This window comes from Akebia trifoliata, chromosome 14, assembly GCF_017979445.1.
Source record: "Akebia trifoliata isolate Shusen 1 chromosome 14, ASM1797944v1, whole genome shotgun sequence".
NCBI lineage: Eukaryota > Viridiplantae > Streptophyta > Magnoliopsida > Ranunculales > Lardizabalaceae > Akebia > Akebia trifoliata.
The window spans coordinates 9528311-9548960 of record NC_141388.1 but is presented as its reverse complement, the minus strand read 5'-3'; the positions used below and the strand labels follow the sequence as shown (position 1 = coordinate 9548960).

At 36.1% G+C, this 20650-nt stretch overlaps 1 protein-coding gene across 1 annotated transcript; it reads left to right on the top strand.

The window, feature by feature from the left end:
* The first annotated feature begins 3101 nt into the window (after positions 1–3101).
* Positions 3102–20620, top strand: LOC147386102 (phosphoribosylaminoimidazole carboxylase, chloroplastic-like). The gene is given in 20 exon segments (XM_086423280.1): positions 3102–3408; positions 4688–4810; positions 7991–8384; positions 8655–9179; positions 9972–10187; positions 10316–10427; positions 13206–13268; positions 13355–13493; positions 16611–16666; positions 17197–17270; positions 17408–17555; positions 17703–17876; positions 18360–18447; positions 18534–18644; positions 18842–18939; positions 19044–19143; positions 19146–19160; positions 19243–19337; positions 19990–20096; positions 20225–20620. Coding segments are annotated over 20 exon segments (3039 nt in total). The 3' UTR covers positions 20319–20620.
* Positions 20621–20650: the final 30 nt, after the last annotated feature.

Genomic DNA, 20650 nt, shown 5'->3' with positions numbered 1-20650 from the left:
GTTCACCAAAATAACACCTTTATCCATCAAAAAAATTTAGCTTAAACCAAAATTTGTAATGTTGATCTAAATTGCTACCAAACGAAGCACAAGACCTAACAAAAGAAGTAAATTTTAAGTGTAGCAAAAGACTGGTAAACAAAACCTAATGTACTAAATTTTTAACACATGCAACCATCAAACAAGAAAACAAAAAAACGCTTGTCAATAGAAAGTATCATAGTATCTTAGCCATACAAGCCAATAATTCATGTTGTTGCATTCCTTGAGATTCACATAATTGAATATCGAGATTCTGATGGCACTGCAGTGTCGTCCTTGGACCTCAACATGACTCCACATCAAAGGTTTTCCGTTTTAACCTTTTTTCCCCTTTAATATCTGTCGCCAACTATAAAAATAAGAAAAATGCTGAAGTGACCTCAAGTTGGAACCTCAAATCGCACTTCTAGACGTGAAAGTGGATAGGAACTTATGAGGTTCCAGCTTGAGGTCACTCCAGCATGACTCTAGAAATAATTGGTCCAACTTATTCTCGTTTTGATTAGTAATATCTTTTACGATGACATTTATATATCAGTAGTACCGGAACTATAACATTTTTTTCCCAAAGAGGGCATAGCCGTTTGATTTCCATCTTGTTGTGTTTGTAAATCTCAAGGATAATTGCTGGTCTACACTTAAGGATGACATACTACAGTTTTCCCCTGATTGGTCACTATTAAGACTTCATGTTTCTAATCTAATTACAAGCAGAGTACAAAATTTCTCCAAGTGAGGGACTAGACGAATAAATCCATGAATTGGAGAATTAATCAGTTATTTATTAATTAATCTTGAAATATGTTTTTAAAAAAATCTATCATTCACCCTCAAATTTTTATTTTCTTCAATATTTAAATCTCAACCACAAGATAGGGATTTTATGGAGGATGAAGATGATGGATGTTGGTAAGAAACCTAAAATCATCATTGTTATATTTTTCAAAATTCTCTCGATTTTTTTATGAAATATTGCGTAGTTTATCCGATTTTGTTGATTGGGATTCTGTGAAATCATGTATTGACTTTCATTAGTAGGAGCAAAAATATTCTCAAAATAAAACTTTACAAGTCTTGACTTTCGTACTTCAAAGAAACAAGTAAACATCTATTTTTGTCTATTTTGTGTGCCACCTAAAAACTATGTAACTCACATGAATGTCTGGCATGCTCCCTGGTCATGGGCACAATTAAAGTTGGGGCAAAGGGGACACTTGTCCTCACAACACTTGTCCTCACAATAATTTTTTTTCTTTTTTAAATTACATGACGTACTTGGTAATTTTGATATATTTTGAGTTTGCCCCCACCCCCACTCAAATTTTTTTGATTTATTGGAATTTCCTATGATTTTTTATTTTATTTTATATTTAACACCAATATTAACCTCAAGGGATTGCCTCAATGGCAATTTCGGACCAATAAGCGGTTAATGGCCGTAGATTGTGAGTTCGATACCTAGTATAAGCATTAATTCCTCAGGGGCCACCCACAAGGGTGCACCCTCACTTACTTGGTGTGTGTGTGATGTGCGGGTGGTGCACATGCCCCGGGACTAGTTCTTAGACAAGACCATGGTCTAAGGAATGGGCAAAGCCTAGATACTAGCCCGATCTATTATCTACAAGGATACCCAATTATAAAAAAAAAAGATACCACTTGTATTTTCTAATAGATGACTTACCCGTTTTGACCTTGTTAACCCCCTCAATTTTTCGATGAATATTTGAGACACCCTTTTGCTTTCAAATGAATGACATACCCCCTCAATTTTTTATGGGTATTTGAGATACCCCTATGTGCTCAAATTGATGACATGCCCCCCAATATTTTAGTTGATTTGGACACCCCTCCACACTTGAGATGCCCCTATATTTTCAAACTTAAGGTACTTTGACCTTGTTCTTCTTTTCTACACTAACAAAAAAATAACCTAATTATGCTCATCTTCAACCTGTAACTAAAAATACTTCTTTGTTTATCCTAAAATTAGTCATTTCTAAGCTCTTCAACTTCTATAGATCCACCAAGCTGTAATCAAGCTTTCATGGGTTAGTATGCTTGAAAAAGTGTTGTGTGGTATGTATGCTAAAAGAAAAGAGGAGTCATCTAACTCTTTAATCTCTTAGAGAAACTACAATTGGTCTCTAAAACTCTAAATTTAGAGATAGAGATGTTCAAACCTAACTCCAATTGGTCTCTATTTTAAAGAAACCCCCTCTAAATCATTGCTCACATTCCCAAATATAGACATCAGGAGAAATTTTTGAGGGTCTATCTCAATCATTATTTATATTTTTAAATACCCATTTTATCCCCTTTTCCCATAAATGTTATTTTTGACTTTCTCTTTTCATTGAATATGTTTTAATATCATTTGTGTTACTTTCTCTTTACAACTTTTTCAAGTGAACCTCAATTTTAGCAAAACAAACTTTATTTTTTTCTCAAAATTAATCGCTCTCTACTTCAACCTTCAAATCCCTCAATCCATCAATTTCAATCTTGCCTTCAACTTTTGCAATAAATAAAACTAAAGCTGGGTGACAAAAACAACGCCTTCTTCCATCACTCGATTAAAGCAAGGAGGGCTAGGAACAGGATCACCACCTTGGTAGGCAGGGATGGCAATGTGCTCACCACAGAAGAGGATGTGGCAGAAAAGGTGGTTAGCCACTTCAAGGACTATATGGGAACTGTTGGGCAACTTGAGACAAAGAGGTATTGGATTAGTATTAATCACTCGAATCAGCTCCATAAAGATGATAAGGATCTTCTATTGCTGAGGTCCAAGATGAGGAAATTAGACTTGCTCTTTTTAGTATGGATCCCTTCAAGGTGCTTGGCCCAGACATGACTAGCTTTTTTTAGAAGGCTTAGGTGATTATCAAACATGACTAGCTTAGTGTTGTCAAATACTTCTTCAAAAGTGGTAACCTCCTTAAGGAGTCAAATGCGACAACTATTTTGTTAGTACCCAAGGTGGACATGCCTCCTTCTCTTAATGACTTTAGACTTATTTTTTGTTGTAACATGATTTATAAGATTATTTCTAAGTTATGACTAACAGAATTAGACAGGTAACTCATAAGTTGGGGGGTCTGAACCAATTTGCATTCATCAAAGGTCGAAGTATTGCAGACAATATTCTCCTTGTTCATGAGCTTGTTAGGAATTACCACAGGAAGAACACCAACCTTATAGGTGTTGTTAAAGTTGACTTGAGAAAAGCCTACGACACTGTGGAGTGGGATGCTATTGAAGCAAGTCTTGTGGCCTTCAAATTCCCCCAAAAATTCATAGATTGGACCATCAAGTACATTTCGAGTGTCACCTACACCATTTCCCTTAATGGCTCTTTCGTTGGTTGATTTGAAGGGAAGACAGGGTTAAGACAAGGGGACCCCATGTTTCCCTACCTCTTTGTGCCGGTCGTGGAGGCTCTCAACCTTTTATTTTAGGAGAAAGTGAATCATAAGCAGTTTTTGTTAAATTTTAAAGTTAATTTTCTAGAAGTCTTATTTTATTTTAAGGGTTGTAGTGAGGGTATTTATATAATTTTGTATAGGCCTTACTTCACATGTGTGGTTGATACATGTCACTTTCTATCTCTTCTCTACCTCATCACCTCTGCATTTCCCATGTAACCATTATTGCTTCTCCCATGTACTCTTCTAAAATCTCCACCTTCATTGATGAACTCTATTATCATCAATTATCTCCATTTTCCCATGCAACCAAACTTATGTCCCAATACAATTTTGTTTTCCATCTTCATTGATGAACTCTATTATCATCAATTATCTCCATTTTCCCATGCAACCAAACTTATGTCCCAATACAATTTCGTTTTCCATCTTGAACCCTCTTGAAACTTCTTGAACAAGCATTCTAACATGCTAGAAATTTCCTCCGTCACCTATATATACATGTAAAGAGTCTCATTCACAGCCAAATCCTTGAAATAACCATTAAGAAGAGAGAAAGTAACTAAGATATCATCAACACTCCAAATTCCATATCTTGAATAAGTGGAGGGCTCATTTCCAACTAGTAAAGTTTCTTTTTGAATTAAATTAGTATTTTTCTTTTCATCATTTTAATTGTTGTTCTTCTTCTTGGTTATGAGTCTTGGGCTAGTGTGTTTCTACACTATTTGAGAAGTGGAGTTTCAAAATTTTGGATTATATCTTTTTCCACAGTTTGATTTTCACCCCAGATGCAAGAATCAAGGGCTCACCCACATGTACTTTGTAGACAAACACCATATTTTCCAAAGGTAACTATAAGAGTGTTTTGGGTATTAAGAGGGTTCTTGAGGAGTTCATCAACTTATTGGGCTAAAAGTTAATCTCGATAAGAGTGTTGTTTTCATGGCTAGTAACGACAAAGGTTTGGTTGATGACTGTGTTTCTATTCTAGGGGTTCGGAAAAGCAAGTTGCCAATTAAGTACTTGGGGCTTCCGCTCCTTTCTTCAAAACTCTCTTCTAAAGAATGCCTTCCTCTAGTGGAGAAGATGACTCAAAGAATCAACTCTTGGAAGGGTAGATTATTATCCTATGCTGGCAAATTGCGAGCTTGTGAGTCAGAGATCTTACTACTCTTAGTTGAAGCTCGATAATGGTGCTTGTGCTCTTAACACAGATGGTGCCTATTTGTCCACTAAAGAAGGGTTTGAGGTTGTTATTAGAGATCATCAAGGAGTTGTTCTGGCAGTTTTGGCTGGGTGTGAGGACCTGAAATTTGTTATCCATCACGAGTTACAAGGTATAATTCATGGGCTATGGCTTGCTCGCTCAAGAGGTTATTTTAGAATTTAGGTCAAGTCTGACTTGATCCTCGTTGTCAATTTCTTGAAGGGAAAATGGTTCATCCCGTGACACGTTCTTCACCTTGTTTTTCTTATCAAAAAGGTTTCGTCTAGCTTCCAAGAAGTTAGGTTTTTGCATATTTTTAAGGAAACTAACAAGGTTGTGTAGACACCCCAATTTGCACGAATCCCTTTGAAAATCCAGAACTTTCTCGAGTTGATTTCAATTTAGAGTTTAAGCCCTCTAACGGGCCCACATTGTCATTTGGCATTTTTTTCGTGCATTCATGCATGCATGCATCATGTCATATAGTCTTATATGCCCGAACCTTGTCCCTAACTCATATTTATTCTCCATTCATCGACCCATCATCCATACCCTAATCAAAGTCCAAAACCAAATCCATAACCTTAATACCCATTACCCTAATCCAAATCCATACCCTAATCAAAGTCTAAAACCAAATTCATAGCCTTAATACCCATTATCCATAACCTAAGTCCATCTTTTAACCCAAAACCTAATACCAAGCCCAATCTAAGTCCATTTTCTCACAACATCTCAAAGGATAACACATGTTGATCTCCCACAAGCCATCAACAACCAATGCTCCAATCTAATTAGAAAGTCAACTCCCCCTTGTGAAAATTCAAGAATACCCTTTTCAAAAGGTGTGGTCAAACAAAAAAGGTTTTTTAATCTTTGATAAAAAATTCATAAAGTTGATACCATTTCAAAAATTTATATCGACCATTGTTTTATGAGTTATTTATAAATGAACCAACGTTTACTTTTTACCTACTATTTCACTTTTACACATGCCACTCCCCTAGTCACCCTCTAAAAATTATTTTTTTGTTCTTTCATCTCTATTTACCAAATATCAAATAATATTTTTTTTGGTTTCTTCACAAATTTTACATTTACCCTCATACAAATGAAAAATCCAAAAAAATAACCTAAACCTCATGTCCATTCTCTTTATTTTTAGGATTAAACCACTTTATCTCCAAAAGTTATCCAAAAACTCTATAAATAGTCCAATTTTCTATGAACAATTCATGTTTTCAAGCCCTATTTCTTTACCCTAAACGTTATCCAAATTTTCTATTAACTTTTTAACCCAATCTTCTACTCAAGAACTCCCCTTATTTCTTCATTCTCAACTAACAATCTCTACTATCTCCAACAATTTATCATCAACCAGAACATTCAACTCTCAAGGTCACCTCAAGGGACAAGGTGGGTATATGTTAAGTTTTTCTCAAAGTTTGCATCTTCTACTTTTAACAGCCCTACTCTGTCGCATATTTGTCTCTTTCTCTTTATCTGAAAGGAAAGGTCTCCCGCCTTCTCTCTCTCTCTCTGAGTCTGCGATTTGAATTCGTATTTTTATTTGTTAAATTTTGCAGAATCATCAGAAGTAGTTCTTTTTAGGGTTTAAGTTGCAGAATGCTTCTTCGATACCCTTCTCTTGCATTCTGCGGTAATGGGCATGATTATGTGTTTGGTTCAGATATCAGAACTCAGTTTATCTCTGTAAGAAGACAGGAGTTTGCTTTTCTAATGGAACCGATCAAAAGAGGGTAGATTGAGATTGGTTCTTCTTCTCATCTTCAGCAGAAGAGGAATCAAATATCTATTTGCCAAGCATCTAGTGAAGAAGTTCATGTTAGTTCAATCAGGTACAGATTTCATTATTTTGAATTCTTCATATATGATAATAAGTTTAAGTTTATAATTAAATGTGGGTATTATTCAGATTCAATTAATTTTTTGCTCAAATTTTTTTGCTTTTGTTTTGCTTGAATTGATGCCTATTGGGGGTTATATATTAGAGAACACTAGAAGATTTAGAGAATTTTTGCTAGAATTATTCATTATTTGAATTTTTCGTATATGATAATAACTTGAAGTTCGTAATTAAATGTGGGTATTATTTAGATTGGTTTCAATTAGTTTCATGTTCAATTTTGTTGCTGTTTTTCTTTCTTTTTTGTTTTGCTTGGATTGGTGCCTGTTAGGGGTTATATATTACATTAAAATATTTAGAGAATTTTTGCTACATTTATTCACTATTTGAATTTTTGTTACAATTACTCATTATTTGAATTCTTCATATATGATAAGTTTATAATAAAATGTGGTTATTATTGAGATTGTTATCAGTTAGTTTCATATTCATTTTTTTTTTTTTTACTTTTTTGCTTGGATTGGTGCCTATTAGGGATTATATATTAGAGAACACTAAAAGATTTAGAGAATTTTTGCTACAATTATTCCTTTTCTAGTTGGAAGACCAATGGTTTTAGCTCTAAACATAGGATTCTTTGATAACCAACCCCTTTGGCTGTTTGTTGGGGCATTTGGAAAGAAAGGAATAGTAGGTTTTTGAAGGTGAAGGGCTTTCGGTTCAAGACGTTATTATTTCTGTTATGGGTGGGTTTTTTCTAGGAAAATGCTGATGTAACATTAAAATTGACATTGATTCTCAAATTGCTGACTTGGATGTATGTACTGAACCATAGATGCTTTTCATCAAGATACGAGTGAAAACATCCATGGCTATGCCTATGTATGCACCTCCACATCAGGAATGTGAGAATTGATGTCAATTTTAATGTTACTCCAGAATCGATGTCAATTTTATTGGTTGTGTAAGTTATTTTGGAGTTCAAGGGCTTATTTTTTGAGGATTTTTGTTTTTAGGTGGGGGACAGGTTGTATGTAGATTAGATAGTTTTTCTGTTTTCCTCTTGTATTTGGTGGTCCTCTTTCTTTTGATGTATTAATATTGCCTTATGTATCCAAAAAATAACAATCTCATAACAGGCGATCTTAAATTTCCTAGAAATTATATATGTATGAGCAAAGCCACCACATATGTTATAGTGGATGCAAAATAGCAGGGCCAGTTGAGATAAAAGGATAAAAAAATTCTTATGTATTGTGGAAGAATTCTCTGTGATTCTAAGCCTCTTTAATTGATTGGGACGTTCAATATTAATTGTGTGGTTTGATTGATTTTGTTCATGTATGTTCTCATCGCATATTTATAAGAATCCCTACATCCTTAGGGCTTCGAGAGGGTTGAGACAAGGGGATCCTCTATCCCCTTTCTTGTTTCTTATTGTAGCAAAAGCTCTGGGCAAATTGTTTAGTAGAGCGGTCGAGTTGGATAAGCTGACAGGGTTTAAGGTGAAGGATGGACCATTGATCTCACATCTGCAGTTTGCGGATGACACATTGGTTTTCCTGGAGCATTCGAGGGATCAGGTGAGGGTTCTTCGAGTTTTATTATGTTGCTTTGAGGCTATGTCAGGTTTACATATCAACTTGAATAAAAGCAAACTTTTCGGAGTTGGAGAGGTGAATGATATTCAGGTGATGGCTGCAATTTTGGGGTGTGGGCATGATATATTACCAACGTCATATTTGGGTTTACCATTGGGAGCTCCCTATAACAGTACCAAAATTTGGGAGGGTGTGATTGAGAGAGTGGAGAAAAGGTTGAGCATGTGGAAGTCCAAGTATCTGTCGAAGGGAGGGAAAGTAACTTTTATTAAAAGCACATTGTCGAGTATCCCGGTTTATTTTCTCTAGTTGTTCACGATTCCAAGGTCAGTAGAGACTAGATTGGAAAGGCTCATGAGGAACTTTTTATGGAACGATAAGAGAAGTGGGAGGAAGTATCACTTGGTCAAGTGGAAAGTATTTTGCATGCCCAAGAAGAATGGGGGGCTGGGAATTAGGGGGCTTAGATTAGCAAACTGAGCGCTTTTAGGAAAATGATTGTGGAGATTTGGGGAGGAGAGGGGGAGACTTTGGAGAAAGATCATTAAGGCTAAATACGGGGAGAGGAAGCTAGGTTGGTATAGTGGCGAGGCGAAAGGTTCTTACGGGTGTAGCATTTGGAAAGGCGTTCTTAAGCTGAGCGAGGACTTTGAGAGTGGTATTAGGTTTAAAGTGGGGACGAGGGACAGAGTTAGATTTTGGGAGGATTGGTGGTGTGGTACATCCTCTCTGGCTATTCAATTCCCGTCATTGTATGCTTATTCTATTAAGAAGAATTGCTCTATCCAGCAGTGTCTAATACGCAATGAGTCTAGTCCCACGTGGGATTTGGGGTTCAGGAGAAATTTTAATGATTGGGAGCTAAACAACTTGATATCTTTCCTTGATCTCCTGCACACGGTTCATCTCAATAAGGGAGAACAGGATAAGTGGGAATGGAAGAGGGCGAAGGATTCGAGATTTTCTGTCAGATCCTTCTATGAGAGTCTTAACCCTCGTGCGGAGCGATCCCTTTTTGGGTCCATCGTTTGGTGTAAGTCTATTCCTTCTAAAGTCTCCTTCTTTGTTTGGCTGGCTTCCCTTGGTAGGATACTCACGTTGGATAATCTGATTGTTCGGGGTTGGATCGCCCCTAATTGTTGTCCACTTTGTTTGAGGGATGAGGAGTCTGTGGATCATATTCTAATTCACTGCTCTTTCTCTTCTATTATTTGGTCTTATTTTCTTGGTCAGTTTCGCATCTATTGGGTCCTTCCTTGTAAGTTTTCCTCCCTGTTAGTTGAATGGGCTAGTAATAACTTTAATTCCAAAAAAAGACTTCTGTGGACTATGTTTCCCTCGGCTATTGCTTGGGGGGTTTGGAACGAGAGAAACAACAGGGACTAGAAGCTCGCATGCAGGCTTTTTGGAGATTTTGGGCTATTTGTACCTTTGGTCAAAACAGTATAAAGAGTTTGCAGGATTCTCTTTTGATGATTTTGTCTTTAGATGGAACAACCTTTGTAATTAGTGTTGTTTTATTTTCCTTCTTGTTCTTTGTGAGGCCTCCTCGGCCTCCTTGTATTTGTGTTCTCCTGTATTTGTTTTCCTTTATCAATATATTACACTTTTCATTAAAAAAAAAAAGAATCCCTACATCCTTTTTTTTTTGGAGAGTGAATCCCTACATCCTTGCTTCCTCTTTGTACACAAGTATTGGCTGTTTTTCATCTTGTATGAGTTTCTTTTCTTGGATGCTAATGTTACCAAGAATAACTATGTTTGTTCCTTTCTTCTTTTTTTCAGAATTAACACGCTTTTCTGTTGTTTTTATTTATGTGTAGTACGGATGTGCTGTCGGTCCATGGATTATCTGAAACCATCGTGGGTGTCTTGGGAGGAGGCCAACTGGGCCGAATGCTATGCCAGGCAGCTTCCCAAATGGCCATTAAAGTAATAGTTTTAGATCCACTTGAGAATTGCCCAGCAAGTGCCCTGTCCTATCATCATGTAGTTGGCCGCTTTGATGACAGTGCTACTGTTGAGGAATTTGCGAAGAGGTTGTCTCTTGCTGGACATTAATGTGAATAATGTCATCTATTTTTTATTCACATCTAATTATTGTATTTTTATATTTTTATATATTTATTTTTATTGTTCAGAAGCTGATGTTCTCCTTGGTAGTTAGATGCGGAGTGTTGACTGTTGAAATTGAACATGTTGATGTTACCACACTGGAGAAGCTTGAGAAACAAGGTGTGGATTGCCAACCTAAAGCTTCTACTATTCGAATAATCCAAGTATGTCTTGCAGTCTTGCTTCCTATTGAGTTTACATGTAATGCTTTTCATAGTTAAGCAAGCATTGTGGATGGATTATGTCTTCTTCATAATTAAGAATCATAGATGCTACCATGGTCATCTGTGATTTTTACTGAATTAATTTTGAAATTATTAACCAATCATATTATGATACTTTAGAGAATGTATTTTGAAATGCCATTCTGAGACCCCTTCCCTTATTGGTCTCTTCGAAGATGGTGAGGTTGCCTTTTGTTGGTTGCTTAAGGAAATCATAACTATAAAAAAATATTCTTTGAAGTTAGACAATGTCAAAAGACAATTTTATAAGATGGCCATATTTTCTTGGAGCTGAAATTTGGGTAGTCAAGATTCAAGAAACATGTTCATGATTGAATGTAACAGAGATGATGGTGTCGAGTTAGATGAATGGAAAGATAAAATTAGAAACTAAAGCATTTGTGAAAATGTGGAGTAGCCTTGATGGGTGATAATCTAAGGGAAAGTTGATTGAGATGGTTTAGTCATATGTACCGAAGATTGATAACAACTCCTATTATAATGAGTGTGCAAGTTGAAGGTTCTAAAGTGAGGTAAGACCAAAAGAGATATTGAGGTAGTGGGGAGCGGTTACAAACACTCTTAAATTGACATAAGTCATGAACTAAACATAATTGAATGGGAGCACGAGATTTGTTCAGCCAATCTCAATCTTTTAGGAAAAGTCTTGGTAATGATGATGATACATAGCCAATCCCATCAGGGACAGGAGCCTTTACCCCGCTCAGCAATGCTAGTGCATTAGTGACTTCCTCCACCTCAATTTTCCTTTCTAGCCATTCTTTCTGCTGAACTGAAATTGTACCCAAATCTAAAAGATCTGGGATAGGCCCTAAAATCTTGATCCTCCTCGAACAACTTCCTTTAGTCATTAGTGTTTTCTTTCTTTTTGGCTGGTCATCTTGACCGTCGTTGTTGTAGCTGTTTTCCTCTCATCTTAATAAATTTATACTTGTAAAAAAAAAACATAGGAAAACTGCTATTCTGGACCAATTTTTACTGGAATTAACTTTGTTGATTTTTCCAAGTAACTTGACCTAGTTCTTCAATCAACCAATGTGAAGAAAGTAAGTTATTTGGTGATCCGATTAGGAATATTGTTAGTTAAGTAGCTTGGTTCTTGAATTGACTCATCGAGTTTTGTAACACTAGTTAGTTTTGGTACCACCAAGTAGAAAGGTGGTATAGGTGCTCATGTTTCTGCTTGGACTTTTCGTTCTTCTTTTCTACTAATGTGGATTGTTGTGGTTTAGCTCCAATCTTATCTACTATTTGTCTTGTTGTGGTACAAGGGTTGTTGAAGAAGAATACCCACGAAAGTTTTGAAATTTCGCTAACATGAGCCTGTGTGCGCTCCTCCGCACACACTTTTTCATGGATGAGCACATTCCACATAAAGCACTTTTTTCCTTGTCCAATGACTAGAAGATGAGTGCGTGTCTTGTATTTAACCACCTTTTCACTGATGAGCACATTCCACAAAGTCATTTTTCCCTTATATGAGGCAAGAAGATGTCTCCCTAGGGTTGTGAGATCGAGTTTCCCCACCGACTTTACCCGATATGCTTGTTTGTTGTGGCAGGGCATATCGCAAGGATTAGTCCCACTTCCAAAGGGCGTGGGGACACCCTGTTGCATAAAAAACAAAAAACAAAAATGACGAAGACAAGAAAACGAAAGATAAGAAGATGTCTTTCCTTATGTCTTTTGTAGCCAATCAGCTCATGTAATATTGACAATGTCATTTTTATAATTTTGGTCACGTTGCATGTCTATTAACACACTTATGTGTGTTTATGCACCCCAATGCACATCCTATCACATCTGATAGTATACCTCTCTATTTTAGTGATTTTCTATTAAAATGACTTAGGAATGAGTATTGGTGTTTCCATCTCCATCACACTTATGTATTAAGTTGTTAAATACGACCATGCTTTGGTATTGGAAATTCTTTGTTTTGATATGAAATTTACTTTCATTGAAAGAAATGTTTTCTTTAACTTCTCATGTGTTTCTTTCCTTATTTTAAATTATAAAAAAATTCTAAGTTAAGTATAGTGAAATTATTTTCTTATAGTACATTTGTATATAAGTGTTGGCATTTTGGGTTCTCAAAGTTAACATGTCAGGCACCTTTTGTCTGCATCCCATCACAATTTTTCATAGCTTGCAGCCATGTTTGTCCATCCTTTTTAATACTTCTGAATTTGTGTTACTTTTAATATTATATTTATTTGTATTGCTTTGAAAAAGATTTTCATTTTTTACCTATAAAAAAGATTTTCTTTTTTTCAGCTTTAAAAAAGAATCTCAGAGAGTGACTTTCTTGGTATGCTATTTTGGTCGTGCGGTTGCATAAGAAACCAAACTCAACTTTGGCTATATGATGAGCTTCCTTTTAATCTATGAAATTTGTCCAAAAATGAGTGATTCACTATCATACAGTCATCTTCAATTGTTTTTTTTTCTCACTATAGCCTTATGCTCATCTACTTTATGTTTTCCGTCTTTAAAGTTCCATTGAATATGAGTGACTTAGGACATGATATTGTCATAATTTTCAATTAACAAAAAATATTTTTACCAGTTTTTTAAAGTGGTTATCTGGCATTCCAAGGGTTTATAGGTCTCTTCAAATTTCAAATTCAAACACAACACTTAATTTAATGCTCAAATTTACCTATTGAGTTACATCTTCTTTTCTCCTCATTGCAGGACAAATATCTTCAAAAAGTTCATTTTTCTTGGCATGCCATTCCATTGCCTGATTTTATGCAGGTTAGTTAACACTCTCACATTACCTTAAACACAACATGATTGAGGCTATTCCTGTGTTTTGATTTCTTGAATTCTGGTTAAGGAAGATAGATGATCTCGAAAGCGCAAGGAGGGCAGGGGACTTATTTGGTTATCCTCTTATGATTAAGAGTAAAAGGCTGGCATATGATGGGCGTGGAAATGCTGTTACCCACAATGAAGAAGAGCTTTCTTCGTCCGTAGCAGGTATGTCCACAGCATGCCAACTACTTGTTTTGCATATCCTTTGGTATTTACTATTATCAAGTTCCACAATGAAGAAGAGCTTTCTTCATCCATAGTAGGTATGTCCATGGCATGCCAACTAGTTGTTTTGTATGTCCTTCGGTATTACTATTATCAAGTTGAGTTTTAACCAACATCAATTGTATCTCTTTTGTACTCTTTGGGGTGGTCATCTATATCACCCCCCTCTTTTTGCTAATTAATAAGATCTTTACTTGGCAAAAACAAAAAAAAGAAATTTATATATCGAGTACAAATTACTCTTTGTATCTATCCAGTTTTACATTGAATTGTATTGATACCTTGACTGGAGCATTTTCTTATTATTTTTTAACATTCTAATCTTGTCTTGGAAAATTATGATCGGAGATCTGTTCACATAGGTATGCTGCCTTTATATTAATGTTTAGTGCATAATTACCAAGATCATAGGGGGTTCGACAATAAGTTGGCAAGGGGAAAATTTAACAATTTCGAAAAAAAATATTAAAATTCTAAAAAATAAAATAAATGTATTTCATACATTGGACATTTATTTTAATTTTAATTTTTAAACGTCTCTTTTGAGCATAACAACACGCTTTGAATATTTATACATGGATATGATAACATGTTTCCAGACCATCATACATGCTAAAAAGTTGTCTAACCATTGACGTAAAAAATACTGAGAAGTTCATTTTTATAGTTCTTTCCATTCTCATGACTCGTATCGGTGCCAAATGCCTTTTCCCCAATTATGATTTTTTTTTTAATTAATGGTAATCTGGGGTTAAGGTAGACCCCAACCAGATACAAAACATAACTACATTCTAATGTATGCATGGCCCAGGGCATCCTCCCTGACAACCAATCTCCTGGCCTTCCAAGGGCTGGAGTAGCTCTCGTTATACACATTATGGCAGCCTGTGAGTCACTCATGACATGGAGCTTGAAACATTGAAGCACCCATCCCTGGGAAAGATGGGATCCGCCAAACTATTTCTGATGATTTCACCCTCACCTCCACACACACCGCTTAAAGATCCATCAGTGTTAAGGGAAAAATTGACTGAATGGGGAGGAGACCATCTGACTAGTTGGAAGTTCTTGTGAAACCATTTATTACTTCAAGCTCCCAAGATTCCACAAAGTGCCTATCAGCTGCTGAATCTTCAACCTTGAGGCTGCTAAATTTGATTGTCCCTGACATCATTTACAATCTATCTTAGGACTTGTTGTGGTGGGTTGTACATGTGTTGGAAAATATGGTTACAGCTTTCTCTCTATACAATATATGAAAGCACTCCACGCTAGATTTTTGGTAGCAGCAACAACGCTAGATTAAGGTGAGATGGGTCACTCTATCTCAACACTTTTTTTTCTCTTTCAAAGTAGCCCTTCAGAGAACCATTTATAACCACAAAATACATAGGGAGCAAATGCACATCTGAACCCAGCTGACGAACTTCTCAGGAAATCTGAGCTTTTTTAGAGCATGAAGGATGGCACTTCGCTTGACTAAATCGTAGGCTTTCCTTAGGTCTACTTTAGCAATACATCTTGGGTGCTTTTTATCTGTACGGAAATTCCTGATTAACTTGTGAGTGAGGAGAATGTTTTCAGCAATGCTTCGCCCAACAATGAAGGTAGATTGGTTGAGACTAATTAGAGGGTCGAGGACAATATTGATTCTGTTGGCCAGAACCTTGGAGATGCATTTGTAAAAAACATTGCAGTATACATTTCTAGGCTACCAGATCTTGGTTAAGAGTGTTGCTCTGGGAGGGCTCTTTGAGTGGCTTCAAGATTGGCCTTTACATTGAGAGCGAACTCTTTATCCTGGCTAAACTTTGGTTTGCTCCAGCTCTTGAGGAGTTGCTTTAGTTGTTTTTAGCTTCATTATAACTCTAAACATGGGATTCTCCCTAGCTGGAATATCCCAGGCTTATGCACCAAAACCATGAAATCCTTGTCTTCAGCTCAGAAATTAAAGAATTTGAAGGATTTTCTGAGAGGGATTCTTTGAGGCTAAATATCTACAACCAGAGGACTGTGATCTGAAATTCCACTTGGCTGGAAATCCACCCCTGAAATATTAAAATGGCTTGCCCATTCGGGGTTGACAAGGACCCTGTCAAGCTGGGACACTATGGTTCTTCTTTCTTGCTTGTTAGACCGAGTGAATCTGCAACCTATTGCTTTCAGGTCAGAGAGACAAGCCTGGTTGAAACTGTCCTTAGCGTCCTTAATTTGGCTGGAAGGTCTTCTACCCCTAATTTTTCTCCATGATCAAGGATGATTTTGAGGTCTCCCATGATGATCCATGGTTCTCCTATTAAGCCTGAGATCTTACAAATGTCATCCCAAAGTCTTCTCCTCTCTCCCTTGGGGAAACTACTTTCTTGATGCCCAAATACCTCACAATTTTTGCATTTTTCAAGGCATCCAGGCATACTCAACAAGCACCTCTGCCCAGTCCCCATCTCCCATATCCACTGAATTAGTCTTAGGGAGCTCCTCATTAGCTTTGACTTCCACACAAACTCTAGCATATTTCAGTCTGAGCAGCTCTTCTGCTGCATTATCCATGTATAAAGGCTTTCCAACTCCACATGTTATGTGACTCAGCCTTCAACAGTCCAAAACTGATTTGGAAGATTGAAGAGCTTGATCCATACCGGAATAGAGCTAGCTTCCCTTTTGCCCAGCTCAATCTTTGGTGATGGTATTGGTGAGAGGCTTGCAGGCTTTGGATGTTCATCATCTGAGTTCTGAATTTCCTCCCATGAGCTCTTCTCTAAACCCGTTTTTGCTTCCAGGATTTTCTCAAGAACCTACCAGTTATGATCAGGTTCTTTGTCTAGCTTATCTGTCTTCCTCATTTGCCTTCCTAGTCGATCAAATGATTTTATAAAACTTAGTTATTCTATGATATGTTCTTTGTTGCACTTCAAATATGGGACATCAAGGGTTCAAGTTGTTGATTGCCACTTTGGATTTAATTATGGGTTTATATTTTACTTTGATTGCTACTTTGAATTTAATTTAGGATTTATATGTTCCTTCTTTTCTCTGGGTTGTCATTTTTGTTTGCAGCACTTGGAGGATATAATCGAGGCTTGTATGTGGAGAAGTGGGCACCATTCATAAAGGTTGGTGCCAATATTTGGTATAGAATTTAATCACCATCATATCTTTATTCAAGACCTGCATTTTCTTGTAAAATTCTGCTGTACTGAGTATCCCTATCTTGTTATTGTTGTCAAGGTGTGCTATATGATATTGTTTTATTGGGTAAATTGGATTGCACATTATTTGGCAACTTATATGTTAAAGAAATAACTCTTTATCTTACAGATGAAATATTATTTGGCTCGGATCTATATAGTTTTGGGTGCATAAATAATTGTGTTTCTAGTTAACTGTGTTCTCTTCCCTGCTTGTATATTACTCTGTTTTCCTTTCCATCAGGGAGAATGTTCCCCATCTTTGTTTTCTTATGGGAAATAATCAATTGTGAGGTATAAAACTGCAAGATTTCGGTAAAAGATGTCACATTGTTCATATAAAATTCTTGTGTTAAAGGGGTTCTGATTTCTTTTATTGCAGTTTGATTTACTTATCGCCAAGTGTGAAATTTAGATCTGTGAGACTGAAGTGATCCCTCTATCTTGTGATTTAGGAGCTGGCCGTCATCGTGGCAAGGGGAAGAGACAATTCTATTTCATGTTATCCTGTTGTTGAAACTATTCACAAGTAAGATGTCAGATTCAACTCTTCATTTGGTCTGAACATAACAATACAGTGGCGTTATATGTCGCTTCATGTTTTTTGAAATTCTAAAAGCCTTGAATTCTATACGCTTGTTTTGTTGATCTTTGTTCTTTTTATAGAGAGAATATTTGTCACATTGTAAAGGCGCCTGCCGATGTGTCATGGAAGATCAAGAATCTCGCTACTGATGTTGCACAAAAAGCCGTTAGTTCATTAGAAGGTGCTGGAGTCTTCGCGGTTGAGTTATTTTTGACAAGGGATGGTCAGGTTGGTTTTCTAATAGGGATATCATTGCTGCATCATATGTTTGAAGATGCGTCTGTGGCTTTATGATGATCTTTAGAATATTGCTATCATACAACATTTTGTTTATAAAATTTAATAATTTAATTATTAAATATTTAATTTCCATAGATTTTGCTAAATGAAGTAGCTCCTAGACCTCACAACAGTGGGCATCATACAATTGAATGTTGCATGACTTCACAATTTGAGCAGCATTTACGAGCCGTTGTTGGTCTTCTGCTTGGTGATCCATCAATGAAAACCCCGGCTGCTATCATGTACAATTTACTGGGTGAAGATGAGGTAGCTTTCTTTTTGTTTGGCTCACAAGTGTCCAGTTTTGATGCATGGATGAACTTTGAGGCTATAATCTTACATAGACTTGATAATGGATTGTTCAATCAAACATTTTGGGAATTTGAAAAAAAGTGAAATATTTTGTGTAGGTTTTCTGTTTTAGAAGTTTGTTCATTTATATTTAAAATACTAGGTTTAGAAAAAAAAATGAGAAATGTAAATATGGAAAACAAAGATGGGTTAAAAATTGAAATTCTATTTTTCAGCAATAAAAGAATAAAACTTGACTAACCAATTCATCTACCCAAGTTACGACTGGCGACGCAAGTGAACACTACGTTGGTCAGATCAGAAAGCATAGATAAGAGCTGTGCTTGTGGATAAATAATGCTCCATCTACAAAGTAAATGTGTGTTGAAACCATTATAATTATAAAAGATAAAATATTAACAAATTGGTGAAATTTGATTGGAAATAATATGCTTCTAGGGGGAGCAAGGGTTCTATTTAGCTCATCAAATGATTGGAAGGGCATTGAGTATCCCTGGAGCTACTGTTCATCAGTACGATAAACCAGGTTAGATTATGTTGAGTTTCACCCATGATCATAATTATGCTATATCTTTGGCTTGTGAGGCTAAGTTGTTGGTAATGATATTGTAGATATGCGAAAACAGCGAAAGATGGGTCATATCACAATTATTGGATCTTCTATGGGAATTGTAGAAGCAAAATTGAATTCAATGCTGAGCGAAGAAAAAGAAAGATCGAAAGGTCAGATTGCAAGTTAATTAATTCTTTTTTCATTGTGACTTGAGCATCTTTGTTTACTCTTTTTTTTTTGTTCTACATCGGTTTTTGTCCAAAATGGACACAATTAACGCTAATATTTTCCATTTATAGTTTGTTTGCCATTCCAACTCACTTTTTGTTAACTTTTCATATGCCCCCCATTCATTTGCTTGATGCAGTCGTTTCCCGTGTTGGGATTATAATGGGTCCTGATTCAGATCTTCCAGTCATGAGGGATGCTGCAAGGATTTTGGATACCTTTGGTGTGCCTAATGAGGTAGAACTTCCATTTATATACGTCAGTTTGGATTTTCAATCATTGGTTGTTAAACACATTTGATAACCATTCACACCAGACCTTTATATGTCAAAACTTTGCAGGTGAGGATAGTTTCAGCACATCGGACTCCAGAATTGATGTATTCTTACGCTTCTCCTGCTCTGAAGCGAGGCATTCAAGTTATCATTGCTGGTGCTGGTGGACAGCCCATTTGCCAGGCTAGTTCAATTTTTTTTAAAGATTATTTACATGTTTATATGCGTGGTTATACATTTCAATGACCTTTCATGTGTGTTTTAGGTATGGTGGTCGCATCAACTCCCTTGCCTGTTATTGGTGTTCCAGTACGTGCTTCTTCACTCAATGGACTTGACTCCCTTTTATCTATAGCCCAGGTATTTTATTTTTATTTTTTATTTTTTATTTGTTTTTCAATTAAGAATATCTTCCTCTTTAAATACTAAATTCTGGGGCACATATTGTTAGAAGTTATCCTTGAAACTTACTTTATTTAGAAATTGGTTTGTGGAAAAAATTATGAAAACCGATCTGCGGAAAATAATTAATAGTACCTTGGCTTTTTTTGTTTGGGTTTGGGCCAGATTACGGAGCAGGACTTCAATAAATATTTGTAAAAAAAAAATTGGGATTAATTAGCAAAAGATAAAAAATATTGCATTTGTTAGTAAGGATCATGTGACATTGCTTCTTTAGTCCAAATCAAGGAATCACTTAACAACAACCAAATCATGAAAATTATATTCTTAGCCTTTCTTTTTTCCACATTAAAACCCTTCTACTTCTTCAAATGCACGCCTTACCATCCATCTTTTCTCTTCTTTATTGTGAAATAATTTAATCTAAATCCATGTACTTTACAGTTTAATCTATTGTGATTTTTCTCTTGGTTCACCCCTGTTCTCCTCTTTACTTACTGAGCCTTGGCTGCCCATTGACCTTGAAAATTTTCCTTCTATAAATTTTTTTAACATCAATTTGAGATTTTAAGCCCAAAGCGACTTACTGGTCTTTGTTTTAATAATGCAGATGCCAAGAGGCGTTCCCGTAGCGACTGTTGCAATAAGTAATGCAACAAATGCAGGTTTATTAGCAGTCAGGATGTTGGGGATATCGGATGCTGATTTACAATCTAGGTTAGTCCCTATTTCTCTCACCCTTCTTGGTCACTCATAACACTGAACTAGTAACGCGTTATGCCCTATTTGGACCAAAAATATTACGTATGTAAAATATGTTTCCATTGTTGTTTATATTTTCACAGAATAATCCAGTATCAGGAAGATGTGAAGGACGAGGTCTTGAGAAAGGCAGAGAAACTAGAAAAGGATGGTTGGGAAAGATACTCAAATCCTTGATATCCAACACATTCTGATGGTTCCGCTGTAGGAGGCCCTGTTCTGTGGTACGAAAGTACCACACCCATTAGAGATGGGTGAGCTGCCCTTATGTACAAGGGAAAGATACCCTTGAAACAATCACAAGATATAAAAGATATCTTAAAAAGCAATATAAATGAATTCGTTACTTCCAACATTTTCAATATCAATTTTCTGTATCGTTAAAAAGGCATTTTGGCCACTTAATTTTGCAAAAAAATAAAGTAATAAATAAACCAATATTTTAATTAGTTTAACTTTTATAGAGTGTATTTGGTTAACTTGTACTGATAGATGTAACTATTACTGTC